General features: G+C 37.2%; 1 protein-coding gene across 1 annotated transcript in view; it reads left to right on the top strand.

Annotated features, from left to right (window-relative positions):
• ALDH1A1 (aldehyde dehydrogenase 1 family member A1) overlaps positions 1 to 19,251 on the top strand; it is a 43,600-nt gene extending 24,349 nt beyond the window's left edge. Inside the window, exons 5-13 of the mRNA XM_079790671.1 lie at positions 411 to 472; positions 1,885 to 2,013; positions 3,460 to 3,573; positions 4,197 to 4,299; positions 4,902 to 5,086; positions 7,970 to 8,134; positions 11,257 to 11,414; positions 13,955 to 14,029; positions 19,068 to 19,251. Of these exons, the coding sequence (XP_079646797.1) occupies positions 411 to 472; positions 1,885 to 2,013; positions 3,460 to 3,573; positions 4,197 to 4,299; positions 4,902 to 5,086; positions 7,970 to 8,134; positions 11,257 to 11,414; positions 13,955 to 14,029; positions 19,068 to 19,140 (1,064 nt within the window). The 3' untranslated portion in view covers positions 19,141 to 19,251. The remainder of the gene's footprint in view (positions 1 to 410; positions 473 to 1,884; positions 2,014 to 3,459; positions 3,574 to 4,196; positions 4,300 to 4,901; positions 5,087 to 7,969; positions 8,135 to 11,256; positions 11,415 to 13,954; positions 14,030 to 19,067) is intronic.
• Positions 19,252 to 19,537: the final 286 nt, after the last annotated feature.

Consider the following 19,537-nt stretch of genomic DNA (forward strand, 5'->3'; position numbering starts at 1 on the left):
GTACAAAATAAACTGCTGGAAAAATAGATCCTGAGACATAGGAGCATGGAACAGACTGTAGAACCTCAGAGGGGTAAGGCAGGGGTGGGAAGAGATCAAAGAACTTGTATGCAATGTATGCATAACCCATGGATACAGATAATAGGGGTGTGAAGGCCTGGGGTGGGGGTTGGGGGCAGGCTAGTAGGGATCAATGGGGGGGAAAAGGGAGACATATGGAATGCTTTCAGTAATAAAGATTTAATTTTAAAAATTGCTATTTGATAGCTCAAATTTTTATTTTGCAAATAGTTGGAGATATCTTCTTGTTTTATTATTGCTGTCTATACCTTCTCCCACATCAGCCCCAAATTACCATTTCATGAAGTCAGTCACATTATATATAAATGATGATGTGTTTTATTTTCTAGATGGAGACTTTTTTACTTACACAAGACATGAGCCTATTGGTGTGTGTGGCCAAATCATTCCTGTAAGTTGGTCTCCTATTTAATTTTCAATCTTAAAAAGAAAATGAGTTCTAATTGTATTTCATTTGGTAATGAGGCTTTCTCCAGCACAAATGGATGCTTAGATGTTTGCCAAATGTGTGACAAATGTAGTAACTGTTGAACTTGTATCTCCCTGTGACTGAATTCCTTGGAAATGAATTACATAATCCAGAAATCTATCTATATCCTGCATATCTCTTGAGTGTGTTTCAGTATTACAGCATCAACAAACTTGACCTTTTACTCAATGGTTTGTTTTTAAAATGCTGTATTATATACTCTTTTTGAGACTCTGTTTTTAAAAAGCAGCATTATATACTCTTTTCAAATCCTGAGTGAATTTTTTAAGTTAAAATGGAAGAAACTATCGGAGCACTGTATGGAATATAGCCTCACTTTACATAAGAAGCTTTGATACTTCAAATTCCTGAGAGAGAAAGTAGTATTTCAAAGCAGAATTATGAAGATTTTCTTTTAAGCCCCACAAATAGGAAACTATCTAATTAGATTGCATTTTAACTGTCATATTTTAAAAGGCCAAATAAAACGATGGTAAAATGCCCCAAAGTTCCTAGACGAGGAAGTAGCAATGACTTATCTTCTGCTTCAATGAGATTGAAATGTATACGTATCAACATTTTGAGTGAAATTTCTTCTTAGTTCAAAAATTCCAATAAAATCCATAAACAACACAATCTCAAATACAACTAATAGCTAATATTTACGGCCCGCTTATGATGAACCAGTCACTGTGTTAAGTATTTGGCCCACTTTTTCCGTGAATCTCCAGGACAACTTTCTGAGATAGAGATGACTTGTATCAACATGTATAGATGATGAACTCATGCTGAGAGAGCATGCAACTCATCTGAATTCACAGGGCTGGTTGGTGGTTGAACTAAAATGTGAACCAAGCTCTCAGCCTTCAGACCCTAAACTGCTTTGTCTTGAACAAGATATTTGTCTTAGAAATAAATGCTACTAATTAATATTATTGGGTAAATAGTTATAATAGATGATCTGCATACAGACAGAGGAATAATCACATTTTTAAACACTTACATATAACTTATAATATGTTTCGTAGTAATGCTTGATTTCCAAACCATGCATTGGTGTTTTGTTTTTTTCTCCTGGTAGAAAAAGCTCAGGATAACAGCACTTGATATGTTGTGGCCCCCTCTTGCTCCTCTTCTGTGTCCAGTTTCTTCCGACCTTCTTAGCATTTATGAGTTGCGTTCAGCAAATAATTTAGTCAGAATACTCCTGATGATTAAACAAACCTACTACAATTATTATTTAACATCTACAGGAAGTGTATAATGTAGAAGTCAGATTAGTGAGTGTGACTTTCAGCAATTCAAAGACTCTATTGTTTCCTATTGCCTTCTAGTGGAATTTCCCGTTGGTTATGTTCATTTGGAAAATAGGGCCTGCCCTCAGCTGCGGAAACACAGTGGTTGTCAAACCGGCAGAGCAAACTCCTCTCACTGCTCTTCACGTGGCATCTTTAATAAAAGAGGTAAGTCTCCTAAATCAAAATATGCACAAGACTCAGGAGTCCTGCCTTACAATAGGAAGACCTCATTTGCTGCTACTGTAAACTGCATTACTTGCCAATGGCTCCTGTCCAGTGCAGACACATTTAGCATGGCCGCCAGCTGGGAGCTCCGCGGGCAGGCAACCAAAATGAACCTCTGCCCAAAGGGAGACAGGGAGCCAGACTCAGAGGCTTCATGTCAAGCAGTCGCCTCATGATCACTTTTTTGTTTCTTATCCCAACTCTCATGAATGGAAATTCATATTAAAATTGATACAATTTTCATTAAAATGTTGAAATTCACATTGGTTTATAACTGCCATTAATGGTCTGGAGTTTCTGCAAATTGTCTAAATAGTTCATCCGCAGGTTGGAGGCCTCTGTGCCAAAATGCTTGCTTGTCATGTTGAGCCACATTATTTTTACACACATCTATTCACTAGGGGATCTGTTGACATTCCCTTTTCTATTGTGGCTTCCTCTAAATGTACCTTCTTGAACACTAGGAACATAAATTTAGGAATACTGAACCCATATTTTAAAAAGACTCTTCACTTCAAATTTTAAAAAGTGAAAAGAGAAAGCAGATGAAGGGTTGAGGAACTCAGTGAAAATAAGGTGAAGGGATTAAGAAATACAGATTAGTAATTGAAAAACTGTCTCAGGGATGTACAGCACAGGATAGGGAATATAGTCAATAATATTGCAATAATTGTATGGTGCCGTGGGTACTTGAAATACCAGGGGATCACTTTGTAATGTATATGATTACCTAATCATTATGCTGTACATTTGAAACTAATACAAAATAATATTGAATGTAAACTGTAATTGAAAAATAAAATTTAAAGCAAACGAGGCATTGTGATATATATAACACAAAATTTTAATGTGCCCATGTCAGTTGCAACACTGTTTTCTACCTGGTAATTATTTAACTAGGAATAAAATCAATCTGTGAGCCTTAACCATGAATGGATGATAGTTCTTATCTAACATTGTACTGATCACATAATGCCAATGGGAATTTGTAACCCAGTTGTTATGCCCTGAACAATCAACAGGTAGAAACTAAAATGTGGGATCCCTTTAGCTTCTTATTTTTGTTTTCCTTCTATGTGAGTAATTTACCAGACACTTCTATACAGACTATCCTTTTGTATTGCTATTATGCAATTTGAAACAGCCATCATTGGAGCAATGATCTATAAAAGTCAAACATGGACTTACCCTGAGAAGAAACGTTCCCTCAACAATGCAACCAACGCTTGAGGTTATTTTAGTGGGCTAACAAATGAAATAATAATAGTGAAACCACTTAAGTGAATCTTGTTTGATATGGAAGCTCATAAAGTTAACACAGAGTGGCAGCTTCGATCCCATGTTCTTCTCATTTCTGTGATAACTGTTTTACTTTGCACCTTTCAGGCAGGGTTTCCTCCTGGAGTTGTGAATATTGTCCCCGGGTATGGGCCGACTGCAGGGGCTGCCATTTCTTCTCACATGGATGTAGACAAAGTGGCCTTCACTGGATCTACAGAGGTAACATCATTTCCTTAGGCCAGTCGTTAAGAAGGTCTGCATCTCCAGCTGTCAGAAGTGTGTTTTATGTAACTGTTTTTAAGCCGACATTTCCTTAAAACAAAAGTTCTTTTTTAATGATTTGTTCCTTATTCTAACCTTCAAGCATGTTTATAGAACATAAGCAGATGTGGTTGAGATGAAACGAAATACCTATTACCAACTCAGAAGGACTGGAGTGAGCTGTTTTCAGTGTGCTCATTCCTCTCCCTGATGAGAAATATGACCAGTTAGACCTTGGCATATGGTTAGGTCCAGTTTATGATAGAAAATATAAATCAGGGTACAATGATTTGTATGAATAAATGTAATTTTACCCTGTAGATTATAAAACTTAAACAGCAGAGCCTCCCCCTTAGCTCCTTATTTGGGGCTCTCTCTCCCATGAACATTCTGAAAGGCCAGCAGCTCAGCTTCCCTGGATGTTGTTACGGGCCCAGCCTAACTTTTCTGCCTCTCTGGCTCCAGGTGGGCCTTCTAGAAGGTTAAAGAACAGGGCCCCAGCCATATAAATGTAAAATGCTAAAAAAGCCTGCCTTCATGAGAGCAGGGTAAGCCTCCTCTTTTGTAACGCTCCATTTCAGGTTGGCAAAATGATCAAAGAAGCTGCAGGGAAAAGCAATCTGAAGAGGGTGACCCTGGAGCTTGGCGGAAAGAGCCCTTGCATTGTGTTTGCTGACGCAGACAGTGAGTAGAAGCCACTTGTTAACTTTTCACTCTTCATCCTTTCTGGTGTCTGGTAATGTCATCCAGTGAACTTGAAATTTACAAAGGGGTTTGCTTATAACGTCAAAGTGTAAGGCCTTAATCAGAGTCCAGAATTACTCTTGAAAAATCTCTTAACTTGTCCTAACGTGATAAATCTAGGTAAGTCTAACAGAGACCCTCTTTCTTTCTGGTTGGGAATAGTTTACGATTCTCCCAGCTGAACTGTAGATGAACTAATGGTTTTACATTTCGGAGCCACAATATGTTTTTTTTTAAATCCCATACCTTTAAATATTAGTATCAGATTAAAAAGAGTGAGATACCCTCAGAGATATTGGACTAAGGCCAAAAACCACATTTATTCGGATTCTACTATTTGTTGCTGTCATTTCAGAATCAGAAAGGATTAGAAAGGTTAATTTGTCACCTGGCTGATAAGAGGTGGAGTATATTGAATCAATATCTGACTACTACATGACTCATGATTTTTCTGTAACACCATATTGCCTTTAAGAAAGGTGTATAAAAATGTATCACCTTTAGAAAATATCTCTTCTTTAACATGAATGTCTTCTTTGCAGTGGACAACGCTGTTGAATTTGCACACCGTGGGTTATTCTACCACCAGGGCCAATGTTGTATAGCTGCATCCCGGCTTTTTGTGGAAGAATCCATTTATGATGAGTTTGTTCGAAGGAGTGTTGAGCGGGCTAAAAAGTATGTTCTTGGAAATCCTCTGACCCCAGGAGTCAATCAAGGCCCTCAGGTGAGTGTATAAATGAAGGAATATTCTTTTCAGTGGACAAGATAAAGTGTCCTCTTTAGGCCTAGTTTTATTGAATAGCATTACTTCCCAGATATCTATCTTCCTAGGTGACAATATTATAACTGTATGACTTAAAAAACAATTCATCTAACTCCCAACAATGTTTACATCTAAGAGTTTAACAGTCATGTTGGGAATTAAAGATGTGAGGGAAAATAACAAATGATATAAATTTCTTGTTTTCTTCCATCTGCACGCCTCTTGATTTCTATATACAGTTTCCTGTCCACTTGGAATTTCTTAAACAATTATATCACTTAGTTCTTCCTCAGAATCAATCCTTTGTCTCAGCTTCCATCCCACAGAGAGAGGCACCCAGCACGTTTCTGAATTCTCTCCAATGCTTTCAGCTGCTCTAATGGTGACACCAATGTCCTAAAAGGTCTTGAGTTCCTGGGTTTGTAGCAAACTTCTCATCTTAGTAGTTAAAAGCCAGTCACTCCTCTAGGGTTCCCCTTTTCTTCTGTCTTCCTAGAACCAGTACCAATAAGAGTGTCTCTTTCTTTACTCTTTCTCTTATCCAAAGGTGACTTTTCTCTCTTCCTTGCCCAGTTCTTTGTTGATTGTCTGTTACGGAAGCTCCTGGACCTTTGGTTCTAAACTTACTCCTGCCCTTTGGGATCTTGATCTAGAACAGAGAATTTCAGGCCCCTTCCCACCAATGAGACAACTAGTATTGTTTGAGATATTTTCAGTTGTCACAACTAGGGGCAAGGAGTGGTTCTACTGTCATCTAGTGGGTAGAAGCCAGAGATGTTACTTAACATCTTACAATGCACAGGAGAGCCCCACACCAAAGACTTTTCTGGCCCAAATGTGAGTAGGGCCACTGTTGAGAAATCCTGCTCTGGAGACTACACATTAAGCTCAGAGGCTCTATTCTTTCACAATATTCATATATACTGTTCCACAGTATTGATTTTGGGGGGAAAACACTGTTATTGACTTACTCACTAAGCCAAAGATAAATTTGATTAACCCCAACTTATCAGCAAAACCCTGGGACAGGTACCTGGCAATGCCAAAAGAAGCAGATTATGCTACCCGACCTCATAAAGTTTATAGCTGAGATATGTTAAAAGGCTGTCTTGTAGTTTCCTATTCATGCAAGATATCCTAGTAGGAAAATCTTAGTTACGCAATGCCAAATATTCAGACACATAAAAGCTCGAAAATAACTGGCAAATAAGGTAATAAGTAGCTTAGTATTATCCCTTTATACTTTGTATTTATTTTGGAGTCACATTTTGCCATAACATAGTGCTGGTTGTCTGACCATATTGTCAGTAACAATACATTAAAATATAAATTCCTGTATTTTTAGAAGTTAGTGACCATATTAGTTTTCTAACAAATAATTCTTTAGCCTCTATATGCCAGTGCATAAGTAGGGATTGCATTGTCACCAAAGATACATCATGAGATTTTAAAAAAATAATTTTTGGAGGCATAGTCAGATTAATGTATTGGAATAGGCCAGAGAAGCTTTGTATGAAAGTGCATGGATCTTTGACTATTTATTAACAGAATATCTTCGCCAGGCAGAGCTAACTAACCTCACCTCTTAGCCTGGTTGTATTAAATATTATACAGTAATTTAAATATTACCTCTTATTAAACCAATACTACAGCTTCATTTATCTGATGGAAATGAAGAAACATTTTGTTTTTGGAATATTCAATTAAATATTGTGCACTGAGGAACATTGAGCAACATTGTACAGAATGTTGTGCCAATCTTAGAAAATGGTTTCCACTTTCAAATAGCATTTAATCTCATTGGCTATGGTTGCTGGGTTGTGTGCAGTTAGAACTTTATAAAACCTTTTATTGGGCCTTGGAAGATGGGGGAGATTTCAGAATCAAAGAAGAAAATAAAGAACATTTTTTTTAAGTAGTGAGAAAAGACAAGTTAGCCTGGTAACTCACCGTAACTCCTTAATCTCCAAAGATTTCCCTTTAAAACTTCACCTCAGCCACACCTGAGACAAAACAGTCTTCACCAGTGGTTTGGAGTCCAGGAGTCACCCCACCCTTCAATGTCCCAACATAGGAATTGAGGCAACAGGTGGCGCCAATTCTGGTGCGTGAAGGGGAGGTATTCCCAGACAAAACTCTGCACTCATTTTTCTGCTATTAAAAATATTATTTAACAAACCATTAAAGTTCTGTGATTTTTGTTACATGTTTAGATGTGGCCCATTTAATGAAGTGGGATGACAACAATCAGAATCGGCCAGAAATTAAAACCAGACTTACATTTACCCCAGGGGACCTGAACTGGGAAGGATGTCCAGGCTGTGGTCAGCATAGACCCAGCCATGAGGGATGACCAGGAATGAGGAGAACCAGACAGAGGTCCAGGAGTCCTCCTAAAGTCCCGTAGCATCTTCTTTCCAACTGCTATCTCTAATTCAACCCAGTACCAAAGTTCTTTTTTCCTACTATCACTCTTTTTATTTCAGTTAGGACTATAGTTTCCAGTGTGCTTGATTATTAACAGGCATTTCTTCGCGTGGAAAAAAAAAAAATGAGTCGTGTGCTTGCAGTGCCGATAGGCTTTTCTCATACAACTGTAAAAAAAAAAAAAATACTAAATACAAATCTCTATCTTCAAGGTACATGGAAATAGCATCAAAAATGTCTTCAAAAGTCAGATGAAAATAAAATATACCCAAGGAATGAATCTGAGCCTCTGTCCGCTGTGTTGATTGTCTGACTTAACAATAGCGTTCTGAAGCCCTCCGTAACAGGCCACACAATGTATTTTCTTTACAAGCTGTTAAGTTTCTTTTCCTTTTCATGTGGTATTTTTTCAAATAGATTGATAAGGAACAATATGAAAAAATACTTGACCTCATCGAGAGTGGGAAGAAAGAAGGGGCCAAGCTGGAATGCGGTGGAGGCCCCTGGGGGAATAAAGGCTACTTTATCCAGCCCACGGTTTTCTCTAACGTTACAGATGAGATGCGCATTGCCAAGGAGGAGGTAAATGGTTTCATTCTGCTCTGTTCCCTCTATTGCCACATTTTGTCTGCGTGTGTGTACACAGGGTCCCTTGACGATTCTCTCTCTGAACATCTTTCTCAGTGAATGTTACTTTTTATTTCTGTTATTGATAAAGGTTTAATGTTGTGATCAAGAGTAAAAATAGTGAGGAATTCATTGGGCAGGCCAACAATATCCAGCCAAATACAGATCAGAATGCTGAACAATTTCTAGGTGCTCCCTTCACAGACTTAAAGTAATAGAAAACTGTCTCTTTAATGTTGCTTTTTCTCCTTTGGAAAGAAACTATTTGAAAATAATTGAAAAGGATAAAATTATATGCAGTTTTTTACTTAAGCTTTTTATTTTGAGACTAGCGTTCCCGTTGCAGGAAAAATCCTGCAATAGGGTTTCCTGCTGCACTCTACCCCGCCCCGCCTCCACTCCTCCCTTGTCCCCCGGCCCGCCTTCTCTGCCAGCCCGCCCCGCTCTCCTTCCTTCTCCCCCCACCCCGCCTCCGCTCCTCCCTTCTCCTCCCCCCCCCCCCAGCTTGCTTGCTTCTCTGCAGCTTTGCTCCCTTCAGCATCTCTTGGCTTCTTTCTAAGCTGTCTTGATATGCAAATTAGCCGCCATCTTTGTTGGGGTAATTTGCATACTCGTCCTGATTGGTTGGTGGGCATGGCTTGGTTGGTGGGCGTGGTTTGGGCGTAGCGAAGGTGTGGTCAATTTGCATATTTGTCTATTATTAGGTAGGATAATTGTAGATTTAGTTGCTGTAGTAAGGGGGAATACAGAAAAATCCATGTACTCTTTTATCCAGTTTCCTTCAATGGTTAACATCTTGCAAAACGATAGTATCACAGCAAGTATGTTGACATTGAAACAGTCAAGACACAGAACCACATTTCATCACCACATGACACCTTCATGCTTCCATTTAATAGCCTAATCCATGTCCCTTCTACCCAACCTTGGCTTTCCCTTAACCACAAATCTATTCCCTAGTTCTGTAATTTTGTCATTACAAGAATGTTAAACAAGTGAAATCATACTTCATGTAACATTTTGGGATTCACTTTTTTTCCACTCAACACAATTCTCACTATATAGATTCATCTAGGTTGTTGCATGTAAGAATAGTCTTTCCTTTTTATTGTGGAGTAGTAGTCCATAGTATGATGTACCACAGTTTGTTTAACCATTCACCCATTGAAGAACTTTTGGGTTGTTTCCAATTTGGGACTTCAATGGATAATGCTGCTACAAACATTGGTGTATAGGTTTTTGTGTGAACTAAGTCTTCATTTCTCTGGTATAAATGCCCAGGAGGACAATAGCTGAGTCATATGATAAATGCAGTTTTTTTAAGAAACTTCCAAACTGTTTTCCAGAGTGGCTGATAGATTTCACATTCCCATTAGCCATATATGAGTGGTCCAATTTCTCTGTATTTTTTTCATATTCTGTTCATTCAATAAATGTTTATTTCAAGTTTATGAAATGACAGAGAATCTATTTTCTTTCCCAAAATGTCATCAAATTAGGGGGAAGCATTTCCGATCTGCAAATAGGAAAGAAATAGGAAAAACAAAAAAACACAAATGCATACGGATAATCAAACAACTCTTTTTCTCCACATCAGTTCAGCCCTCCACTGAATTATAACTTGCATTTGCTGACTTCAAATATTTGTCTTATTAGATCTGTCATTCTTGCTCATCTTGGTTAACAGCAGATAGAACTAGGAAAAAAAAAAACAATTTCAAGCATGTATTGTGTTCCTACAATATTCATGGTAGAATAGCTTGTGTGTTACTTCACAGTAGGAGCCTGGCCAGGCCGTGGTGCTCAGTGGTTGAGCGTTGACCTATGAACCAGGAGGTCACGGTTCAATTTCCAGTCAGGACATATGCCCAGTTGTGGACTAGATCCCTAACCCTGTAGGAGGCAGCCAATCAAAGATTCTCTCTCATCATCGATGTTTCTACCTCTCCCTCTCCCTTCCTCTCTGAAATCAATGTATATAAAAGTAGGAGCCTGGGGCCATATGCTGTGTTCAATTAAAATTATGTAAGATATTAACACATCTATTACAGTAGCTGGTTCACAGGCCAATATCATTAGATTTATAACCTTCAGATTTATACGCAGCCTCTACTGAATGATAGCTTCCCCCTCCTACACTTAGAGCAATGATGAACATCAGAAAACCATCCTTTTATGATTTTTGCCTTCTCTAATTGACATTTCCAAGAAAATTCTGGTAACACTCAGAGGAGCCCTCTTTACTTTTAATATATGTGTTATGGAACAATAATATAGGAGTTTACGTTTTAAGAGAAACCCCAGTTGTTTTTCTCCTACCAGGAGGTAAGATACAGCGTGAGTTGAGTTTGGGCTGCACTAACTAGAGAGTTCAGCAAAAGTGAAAAGTGTTCAGGCTAGAAGGAGCAAATTGTGAATTTGTTTCCTGTGCTGTGATTATAATCATTGTCAATGAATTCATGCTTTGGTTAGTATGGAGTGGATAAGGATTTAAGCTCTGGCAGTAATTAATCATTCTGTTTGGTATGTGAGTTGAGTAAGATTTGGCTGAATTGTAGAATCTGAACAAAAATTCATGTTTCACCTAACTTGATTGATTATGAAAATATCTAAGACCAATATAATAGTTGATACTTCAATTGATGGTAAACTGATATTTAAAACATTACTATCAATCATTGCCTATTCATGTATCCAGTAGAACAAACATTGCTTTCTTGGGCTTTTTGTTTATGTAGTTACTTGGAAGATGAGGAAAACTAGGGAGAAAATTTAAAACATTCCCAAATGGAAAAGCAACTCTGTAATTAATGATTTCAAGCATAATCATTAATTTCTTGGAAGATTAATTCCAATTCTAGAAAACGAATAATGCCTATTTGTATCCCATCTTGTTACAAAGAGATCTTAACACGTTTTAACCTAGCATTCCAGCAGCTACCATCTTGATTCTTACAGATGAAACAAGAAGCAAAATCTTAATTTAGTATGATTTATAAGGCATAAAATTATATTATTTAAAATACTTAGTTTTAACCTATTACTTTGATTTATTTCATTCATTTCTTGTGGTGTAGATATTTGGACCAGTTCAGCAGATCATGAAGTTTAAATCTTTAGATGATGTGATCAAGAGAGCAAACAATACTTTCTATGGCTTATCAGCAGGAATCTTCACCAAAGACCTTGATAAAGCCATAACAGTCTCCTCTGCTCTGCAGGCCGGAACAGTGTGGTAAGTCAAACCTATAAACACTGGCTTTTCAATGATAACTATATTAATAGGTCACTTTTAACCTTTTCATTTGGAATCGCACGGCCTGCTGGAAAAACAGTTGTTACCAAAAACAAAACAAAACACACACATACCCTCTACTAATTTGGAAGGATATTTTCTTTAACTCCTTCCAGCCTCCTGAAATTGCTTGCCCCAAGTATGTATGCTAGGCACTGCATTGCATTCCTTATATTCATTATTTTGTTTTACATTACAGCTGCTTATGAATGTTAAATTTACCAGTGAAAAAAAATGAAAGCTTAGCAAGATTAAATAGTTGATCAAGATCACACAATAAATGATAGCTGAAATTCAGACCTATTTTAAACTCTACAGCAGTGGTTCTCTACCTTGGCTGTGCATTAGAGTCGTCTGAGGAACATTCAACATACACTGATTTGTGGTGAGGATTGTGTGCATTAGACCTACCAATTATATCCCTCTCTGTGATTGAGTCTGGGCATAGCTCTTTTATTTGAGGAGTACTTTTCAAAGATTTCACATGATTCTCATGTGTAACCAGGATAGAGGACCACTACTCAAAAGCCTGATTCTTTCTATAATGGCTAGTGACTAATGTAGAATTATCCCATGATATATTTATTAATAAAATTCATCATTGCTATTGTGAGTAAATTATCTCCATTTACTAAAGACTTACTATGTATCTAGCACCATATAAAGTACAACTCTATACATCATCTTACACCTTGAAACAACCCTATTAAATGTAACCATGCCCTTTTTATAGAGGGGAAAACATGCTTAGAGAAGCTAGATAACTTTCTCTCTATTACTCAGGTTCTGAGGGGCAAAACCAGAGTTTGTGGGCATAGCACCTCCCATTATAACAAGAAGAAATCTTAAAAAGAATCAATTGGGAAGGGTGATCATTTTGAACTTACATTTTCTCTAACTCAGTATTCCTCAGTTCTCTGTTTACTAGCACTAACATAGTTTCATTTCCAATGCTTTTTTAAAAAGACCAAGTTTCAGGTTTTTGAAATCACACAATGTTATATGCCTGTCTGATTGGGAAGCTTATTATGACATCATTCTACACAGTGGCGTGGGAATCCCCAGTCAGAAATTTCTTTACTATTAAAACAGAGGTGACTAAATTCTTATTACTGTATATCTTAAAACACGATGTTCTGGCATTGTCCCAGAAATAGTCACTGCTTGGTGTTTTCCAGATAATTACTGAATTCCAGAGTTTTGGAGATTTTACCCATAATTTCAAATTAATGATTCAATTTTGCAGTTGAAAGAATAATTAATTAAACAAAGCTGAGACAAGTTGTCTTTTGAAAATGTAAGTTTATTTAAAGAACTATCTTCCAGGAAGAGAGGCTGGATCAGAACTCTGGTCCACCGAAAATATGGAACTCTGAAAAATGGATAGCAAATGCTGTAACTGAAAAAACGTCTAAGTATTATCTCAGGATCAATTAATAACCAAACTCTTCCAAGCATAATACAATTTACCTAGAAGTCACACTATTGTTTACCTATCATAATGGCATAAAGAGAGGAAAAGTGTTTTAAAAGGACATTGTTCCTCCTTTATGTAATATTGTTTTCCTCTTATGTTTAATGAGAGTCATGTAGATAATTAAATTTTACTGTTCACTTTGACCGCCAGGAAATTCAAAGCTAAACAATTTGCTCATGTCCTGCATAACTACATTCCCACTTTTCCCCTTTTCTTGATCTTTTATCGTAATTTTTTCTTTAGTTCTAATCACTCATGTTTTTGTAATTATATTTGTTCAGAAACATGGCAAGGAGTAAACAGTTAATAATGAAATCCACCTCCTGCCAAAGCCTCAGTTTAAGCAGTTATTGAACCAATTAATGAAAAAAGTGAACTGAGTAACATGATACATATTGTCATTGCAAAAGAAAATGGACTGTAGCCTGTTAAGCACATAACTCAGGAGAATTATAAAGCTTATTGAGTTTCAGCAGTAACCCAGCCAACAAACTCCAGTCTCTAGCAAGCCTTTGTCCTATGGCATACAAGCTATTCTATCTTTTATAATTCAAACTACAACTTCTGAGGAACATATGTCCTACCCAAATGGCTATCCACATGCTGAGTTGTACCCTTGTATTTGTTTCTAGGCTGTATATATACATATACCAGTGATTTTCAACCAGTGTGCCACAAGAATTTTTAAAACATGCAATACCTTACTATTTAGTCTGGGGCACTTACCCCTTTTCCCTTAGATTGTCAAAAAAAAAAAAAAAAAAAAGACAACAACCATCCAGTGTGAGTGAATTATACCTATTTGTTTTGGTGTGCCATAGAATTTTAATAATTTATGTATGCCTTGAGATGAAAATTGCTGACTTATACTTATTGCAATGAATATATTATATTGAAATCAATGGAATTCTTAAAGAACTCACTGAATTTCTAAAATTCCAGATTTAGGGGTTATTTCATTGGTTCATTATGATCTATAATATACTTTTTTCTTTCTTTCCAGGGTGAATTGCTATAGCATGGTGTCTGCCCAGTGTCCCTTTGGTGGATTCAAGATGTCTGGAAATGGACGAGAACTGTAAGAATAACCTTCTATTAAGATACTTATCTTGATAAAAATAGTTGTCACTCCCAGGGAATTAATCCATAGACTACTACTTAAATTAAAACTTGACTCTGTACTTTCCTGGAGACTCATACTGCCAAATAGCTTTTTAAATGCTGGGTTTACCCGGTAAGTACAAAAAAAGGTAATGGCAGAAGGGAAATATAACTTAGTAAACTCCTACTATTCATAGGGGACCTAACTTTGGTTATTGAAAACATTCACAAAAAGAAGCTGGAAACTACAAATTGGTGGTTGTAAAAAGTGTGCAAATATAAGAATACTGTAATTATTTGAAAATACCTCTTAAGTAGATTGGGTGCCTTTATCTAAAAAAATTTTCAGCCCAGCCGGTGTGGCCCAGTGGTTGAACGTCAACCCATGCACCAAGAGGTCACAGGTTCGATTCCTGGTCAGGACACATGCCTGGATTGCAGGCTCGATCCTCAGTAGATCGATGTTTCTATCTCTCCCTCTAAAAATGTGTTTTTAAAATTTTTTTTCAATATTGAACTATTACTGATGTACACTCCAAAATTTTAAATTACCTGAATGAGTTTTTCTTGGTACTAAAATCTAAATTGAAAATAAAATTTGACTAAGGATTTTGTTCTTTTCTTAATCCTCACCCAAGGCATAAGGATATTTTACCCATTGGATTTTGTGTTTTAAATAAAGAGTAGGAGGGAGAGAAAGGAGAAACATGGATGTGAGAGAGACATATTGGTTGGTTGCCTCCCACACTCACTCTACGTAGGGCCAGGAATCGAACCAGTGACCCTACAGTGTGCAGGCTGATGCTCTCTAACCACTGAGCAACACCAGCCAGGGCAAAGGAAAACATGTTTTATAGTCATGATTAAACTGAGAATATATATAAAAATGCATTTAGAAACCTTCAATTGCTTTTTAAACAATACATAGACTTTTTAAATGTACACATAGAAAATGGCAATATGTTTGCTTACTTTTGTTCAAGCAATTTAACCACTTCAGTTCCTTAAAATTTTTTTTATATTTAGCAATAAATTTTTAAAAAGTCTTAAAGAAAAAAAGACATCATATACAAACCTTATGGAATCAAATATAGTAAAGCTGCCCATTTGATAATAACAAGTAAAAGTGAGTCTCAGTGTCTAAAGGTCATGAATGCATGTACTTTGTCATTTAAATAAGTCAGCAACATTACAAAGAACCAACTGTCTTTGGAGAGCTGGTGAAAGAAGGAAATGATAAAATTATTCACCTCCCTCTCAATGTACATTAATTAAGTACTTGTATGTATATAAGGTCCAGGGAGTCCCAGAAACATGATACCATGTCCCATCCTTCATGTAATTGTGGTGGCAGGAGGAATGTGTAACAAGATATATAGTGCAAAATTGCCTACATATACTATGAAATGAATTGTAGTAGATTGGGAGTCCATACCTAATGGAGGTAAAGCAGTTAAAGTGCAGAGCACAGTATTATTGAAGGACAGAACATTGGGGCACTACCAGAGTATAACATTTCTGGCATCGAACAACTTTAATCTGTCTAAGGAGGACAGCATTTGTGGTGGGATAGGAGTGGGAGAAAATAGAAGGTCTGTGAGCTCTTTTACATGTTTAAGATTCTATGGTTGTAACTAGTAGAAATTCAGTAAAAACTTAAGGATAGTTGATAGAATAAGAGATCTCAGAAAAGATAGGACTTGATCTAGGGCAGTGGTCGGCAAACCGCGGCTCGCGAGCCATATGAGGCTCTTTGGCCCCTTGAGTGTGGCTCTTCCACAAAATACCACGTGCGGGCGCGCACGTACAGTGCGATTGAAACTTCATGGCCCATGCACAGAAGTCGGTTTTCAGCCTGGGCTGTAAGTCTATTTTGAAGAACACTCAAGGGGCCAAAGAGCCGCATGTGGCTCACGAGCCGCGGTTTGCCGACCACTGATCTAGGGGATGAAACAAGTGTAGGAACTCAGTAAGTGGCGAAGAGGCAGTTCCGAACAGAATGTTACATGTGGCATGTTGAGGGGCTAGTGTTGGTTGGCTGCTGGGGATTTATGGAGTTGGGAAGTATGAGTCCAGTGTTAAATAGGACATGGATTAAGAAGTTTTGAATTCAAGAGAATTTGATTCCATCTTATTAATGGGGCAGTGAAAAGCCATGGACAACTTTCGAATGTTGTTGAGGAGGTAGAGAGTGGCAAAAGATCAACCCGTAAAACAGTGCATGGCATAGTAAAGGAAACGTAATTGTAGATTAACCAACTTACATTTGAATTCTGACTCCACTGTTTGCCAGCCTTGCAGCCTGCTCCAAGTTGTACAAGTTTTGAGCCTCTGTTTTCTCCCGTTTAATGTGGAGATGTGAACATTCCTGTTAAGATGAGTGTGAGAGTAAAATGACCTACTGCCCTCCTGCATGTTCATGCACTAGCACTGATATTCTCACAAAGTGGGGACTCAGCAAATGCAGCCTGCCTTTCCGACCTCTTTCTTTATAATATCCATTATTAGAGAGTCTCTTGGCAAAACTAATTACTTTGTACAAAAAGCTGTAACAAAGGTTAGATTATTCTGAAGGACAAGTCAGTTTTAATACAATTTGGTCAAGGCATAAGGAAATCGAGAAAGAAAGGGATGAAAAGACAGGGACCCTCAGTAATTTCTTACAAATCTGGCATAGATAATGCTCTTTTTTAAAATACAAATGAAAAAGTTTTATGGTAAATATTACTGCAAAAATTCTAGCTGAGGATGCTACCACTAATGTCCACCTGAAACCAAATTTGGCAACCTTAATAAACAAGCCATTTTCTACAAGATGATCAAAGAAAATTATTGAAGCGATCACTTCAAACAACTCCTAAGAGTCCAATTATAATTTATCCTCAGTGATTGAAAGGCAGAATTCATCAAGTGGGAACAGAGTCCTTAAAGACCTAAAACTAGTGGTATGTAGACTCCGATGTGGTGGTGATGCTGAGTGCCCGAACCTTCATTGGACTCCAGATCGTGGTGCTGGCACTGGAATTCATTAAGTGGCAGAAATTCCTCTCTTTGTGTAATTGCATTCATTGATACTGAAGTTAAGCTAAGTTGAGACTTAACTGCCATTTTAAATTTCATTGGCTCTGAGCACCTCACAAGAGATGTCTTTCCTCCTGTTCCTTTTGGAAAAGGGGAGCATGAAAATTTTATAAACTACTGAGCTTATAGAGAGAGCTCACATGAATTTTGTTTTGCTTGATTATATTTGCTAAGTCAGCTCAGCAAACATTTCCTCCTTACTTGATTAGTATCTGGCTCATTTCTAGGTCCAGAGTGAAAAACAGATGCAGCTTGTGACTATAGTGTAGGTCCTGGAGGAGAAACATGGGGATCACCTGAAAGTCTACTGGAAATGCAGAGTCTCAGGCCTCTCCAGACCTACTGACACAGACCAGCATTCAGTCAGGTCCCCGGTTATTAGTATATTGAAGCTTTCAGAAGCACAGAACTAGTCACCCACTAAAGAGATGTTTTTGTGTTATATATAGACATAGTATATGCATAGATATATTAAGGAGCAGGAGTTACTTCGACCTGAGTATGACAATAATCACAATACTGTCCTGACAGTTTCAAGTGTCCTGTAACCCAAAATACAATGGAAAGTCTATTGGCAAAAATCATGGATTAATTTCTCTAACTTTGTGTGATAAAATGCTATCCTTTAATGGGTTTCAGACAACTGAGGCTAAACCCTTTAATTACTTTGAAGAGCATGCTCACTGAAGCTTTTAGAAGGCATTTTCTGAAGCTTAATGGCCCAAGAAAATAATCAGTGTAAGAGGATTAGGTTACCCAGAAGAAAAAGATGCCTTCTACATACCTGCCTACATCGCTAGAAGGGAGGGGTAGAAAAGGATCAAGATCTTTTTCCTCTGTACGCCTACATGTGCATTATGATATGATTCTAAGAGTCACTTGTAGGTGCATGTAATTTAATGCTCTGATCAAAACAATACAGAGAATAACTTAGCCTAATCTTTTTTAGTCATCTATTTAACAAAGGACAAATCATAGTCAGTTTTGAAAACTGGTAGAAGGTCTTGATAAACCTGATAACATACCAGGTCCCAATTGATTGACTCAGGTTAATTCCTGATCATTTGGGTTGTACTTAAGAGTTAAAAAAAAAAAAATGAGAGGGGCTGGATGACTAGAAAAACCCAGCAACCATAAAAAGTCCAAAAGGCCTGAATTTAGGCCAATGAACCCTCTCCCCTTTGTAAAAACAAAATAGATAAACAAAAAAGAAAGAAAAACCTCTAACAATAGGTCAGATTTTTAAATTTTTACCTATTAATAATCAAAAGATATTATTAAAACTACAGCCAGAAAATACTTTGTTTCAAGCCCTCTCAATAGAGCATGTTAGAATGAAGATGGAATCATGATCATTTTTAACCCCCTCATCTGGGCCAATCAAATGTGGTGAATAACTAAGCTAAGCTATACTTGAATTTAGTAATCTTTCTGTACTGTTCAAATGGATTATACAGGGTGAGGCAAAAGTAGGTTTACAGTTGTGAGTACATGAAACAGTTTATTCTAGTATTTTTTATTTCATTATTTTCCATATGAACTGTAAACCCACTTTTGTCCCACCCTGTATATTACTATTTCTCCTCTTGTACTGTGTCTTATTTATTTTAACCTAACCTAGAATTTTTGTGTGTGTGTGGTGAGCTCTTTTATGGATAAGTAGAACAATGTCAAAAATTGACAATTTCTGTGAAAATCAACTGAGTATACATGCTCATTGAAAATGCAAAAAAAAAAAATTGAAAGTTTCCCCACAAGGAGATTTATGTAAGGCCACATATCTTATGGTTGGCTAGCTGCTATTTGAAATGCTTCTGTACACAGAAAATATCTTCCATTGTTCCTAGCCAGATAAGCAGGAACCAAATCATGGACTATGTTACATTTTGTAGTGCTGTGCTAAATTCTGTGGGTTTTCCCCCTACTCTTTCTAGGGGAGAATATGGTCTCCATGAATATACAGAGGTTAAGACAGTCACAATGAAAATTTCTCAGAAGAACTCGTAAAGAAACTACATGGAAAGAGAGAAGAATCCTCAATGGCTAAGCATCTCATGCTGTCACTAATATATTATGGTGGGTTTTAAATACAAAAATGTTGTTTTTTTGACTTTTTTTTTTAAAAAACAAGCTAATCATATTAGCATTGATATGACACATAGAATACTTACGTGTAGCTTATCCTGAATCATTTGCCTCTGACATGTGACCTCCAAGTCCTGTCTGTAATAAAAAGGATGGATTTAGATGCAAGATATCTCTAGCTCCATCATAGTCATATGCTTTTCTTTGTAGCTACTTGTCCAGGATAATCATTGTATAGAAGAGGACCAGTTGTCACTTAGCTTCTTCCCATTAACAGCCCCTTGAAGTACTTAACGTGCCTGTTAACTGTAGGGTAGAG

Source organism: Cnephaeus nilssonii, assembly GCF_951640355.1.
Source record: "Cnephaeus nilssonii genome assembly, chromosome: 14".
Lineage (NCBI taxonomy): Eukaryota > Metazoa > Chordata > Mammalia > Chiroptera > Vespertilionidae > Cnephaeus > Cnephaeus nilssonii.